Source organism: Sinocyclocheilus rhinocerous, unplaced genomic scaffold, assembly GCF_001515625.1.
Source record: "Sinocyclocheilus rhinocerous isolate Xijiao unplaced genomic scaffold, SAMN03320098_v1.1 scaffold2, whole genome shotgun sequence".
NCBI classification, from domain to species: Eukaryota; Metazoa; Chordata; class Actinopteri; order Cypriniformes; family Cyprinidae; genus Sinocyclocheilus; species Sinocyclocheilus rhinocerous.
This window is the reverse complement of record NW_015655572.1, coordinates 69,063-71,048: the sequence shown is the minus strand read 5'-3', so window position 1 is coordinate 71,048 and position 1,986 is coordinate 69,063. Positions and strand designations below refer to the sequence as shown.

At 33.8% G+C, this 1,986-nt stretch overlaps 1 protein-coding gene across 1 annotated transcript in view; it reads left to right on the top strand.

Annotated features, from left to right (window-relative positions):
* Nucleotides 1-1,986, top strand: part of LOC107718535 (cadherin-12-like) — a 78,449-nt gene that overhangs the window by 24,199 nt on the left and 52,264 nt on the right. Inside the window, exon 5 of the mRNA XM_016525633.1 lies at nt 860-1,047. Within this exon, the coding sequence (XP_016381119.1) occupies nt 860-1,047 (188 nt within the window). The remainder of the gene's footprint in view (nt 1-859; nt 1,048-1,986) is intronic.

Sequence of the window (1,986 nt, the reverse complement as noted above, 5' to 3'; positions counted from 1 at the left end):
AAAACAGTTATTTGAAATAGCCTAGTAAAAATATTTTGTACAGTTTTGCTGTACTTTGGATCAAATAAATGCAGGCTTGGTGAACAGAAGAGACTTCTTTAAAAAACATTAAAAATCTTACTGTTCAAAAACTTTTGACTGGTGTATAGGCAACTTTAATTGTTCTCTAATTTCTAGCTTTTAATTGACTTAGAAATCAGATAACTGCAGGACAATAACCAATAATAATGATTTGCTTTTATACTACAAACACTTTTTTTTAATCACATAAGGCAGAATAGTTTCAATACTGTAATAAATGCTATGTCAATTAGCACTGCATTGTTCATATACTTTTGAAAACAACTGTTTTAACTGTTTTCATACAGCGATAGCTTGTCCATATTAGGAATTTCCTCGTACGACTTTCTGCGCGAGAGCATCCTCCGGCTTCGAGTATGAATGAAACATACACTGCGTGTTTAGCGCTCCGCGATGTTCATCTCGCCTTATTCTGGGTCCGAATAAAGCATCAGATCATGCACAGACTATCATGTCTCTTTGAATTTAAATCTATATTTATTCACGCCGGCTCTTGAAAACCTCTATGCGAACACACTTCCGAAAAAGTGCGGGGGACGAATTTACGTGATATTAAAAGTGGGGGGGACACGTCCCCCGTGTAATCTACGCCCCTGCCTGAAAGTGAGTAAAATTTCAGCAAATTTTCTTGTTTGGGTGAACTATTCCTTTAATGTGAACATTTCATGGGTGCATGTTATTCCAAATATAACTAAAACAGAAAAAATGCCACAAAACTATTAAAGCAGCTTCCCCAACACTAGTCACATGTGCTTCAAAACACTCATTGATTCTACAGGCATCTTCCACCTGCGTGTACCGGAGTCATCAGCAGTTGGGTCAGCGATTGGCCGAATCAAAGCTCATGATCTGGACACTGGAAAGAACGCAGAGGTGGAATACAACATCGTCCCTGGAGATGGAGGAGCCATGTTTGATATCACCACCAACGAGCACAATCAGGAGGGAATCATCATGCTCAAAAAGGTAAAGCCTCATTTAAAGTGCAATATGTACTAACAGCAAGTACATATACAGGTTAAACATTCAGCGGTTGATTTTTATTATTATATGAAGGTCACATTAGAATTTTAAAAACATCTTATCAAGCCTTTGTTTATTTTTGGTTCTATTTTTGGTTTACCCTTGTCACATACTTTCAATCTTAAAATATATAAATGCAACAAATCAATAGTTTACGAGGATTTTATATATAAAAAAAAACCAGAGTAAAGTGATTATAAACCATTTAAAAACCAATTAATATTTATTGTGTGAAAATTATTTATATACATTTTCGCACAAATAGCAATTGTCCCTCAGTTTAACAATTAGATGTTTTATCAGTATAAATGCAACATTTTATCATGTCTTCGTAATTTATTTTTGCTACTGCTACTTTTGCTTTACTCTTGTTGCAGACAGACATCAATCTGAGAATATGAAAATGCAGCATAAAATTGTTTGTTGCGTTTGATAATCAAAACAGAGTAACCATTTGAGCATTTACGGTGAGAATATTATTTTTACTCTAATTAAGATTGTCCCTCAATCAGTGAACTTTGCAACATTTTATCAAGTCTTCATTTATCACAGACATACACTGTAAAAAATGACTGTGAATTTAATGGTAAAATACTGTAAAAATGCTACAGTAAAAACCTGTTAAATGGTTAACGGTAAATTCCCCTGCTATATACGGTGAAAAACGGTATTGGACATTACATGTAATTTTACGGTAGTATACCGTTTTTGGAAGTGAAAGAGACTGTATAATTTTTCAGTGAATAACCGTAAATTGACATTCCCAGAATTCCCTGCGTTACATTTCAAATTTGATGTTTTTTTGTTGAAATAACTATGTTTCTTAGTTTTTTCTTATCAGTTTTGTATATTAGGGTTGTGTGTTACACCTAATGTTGTTAA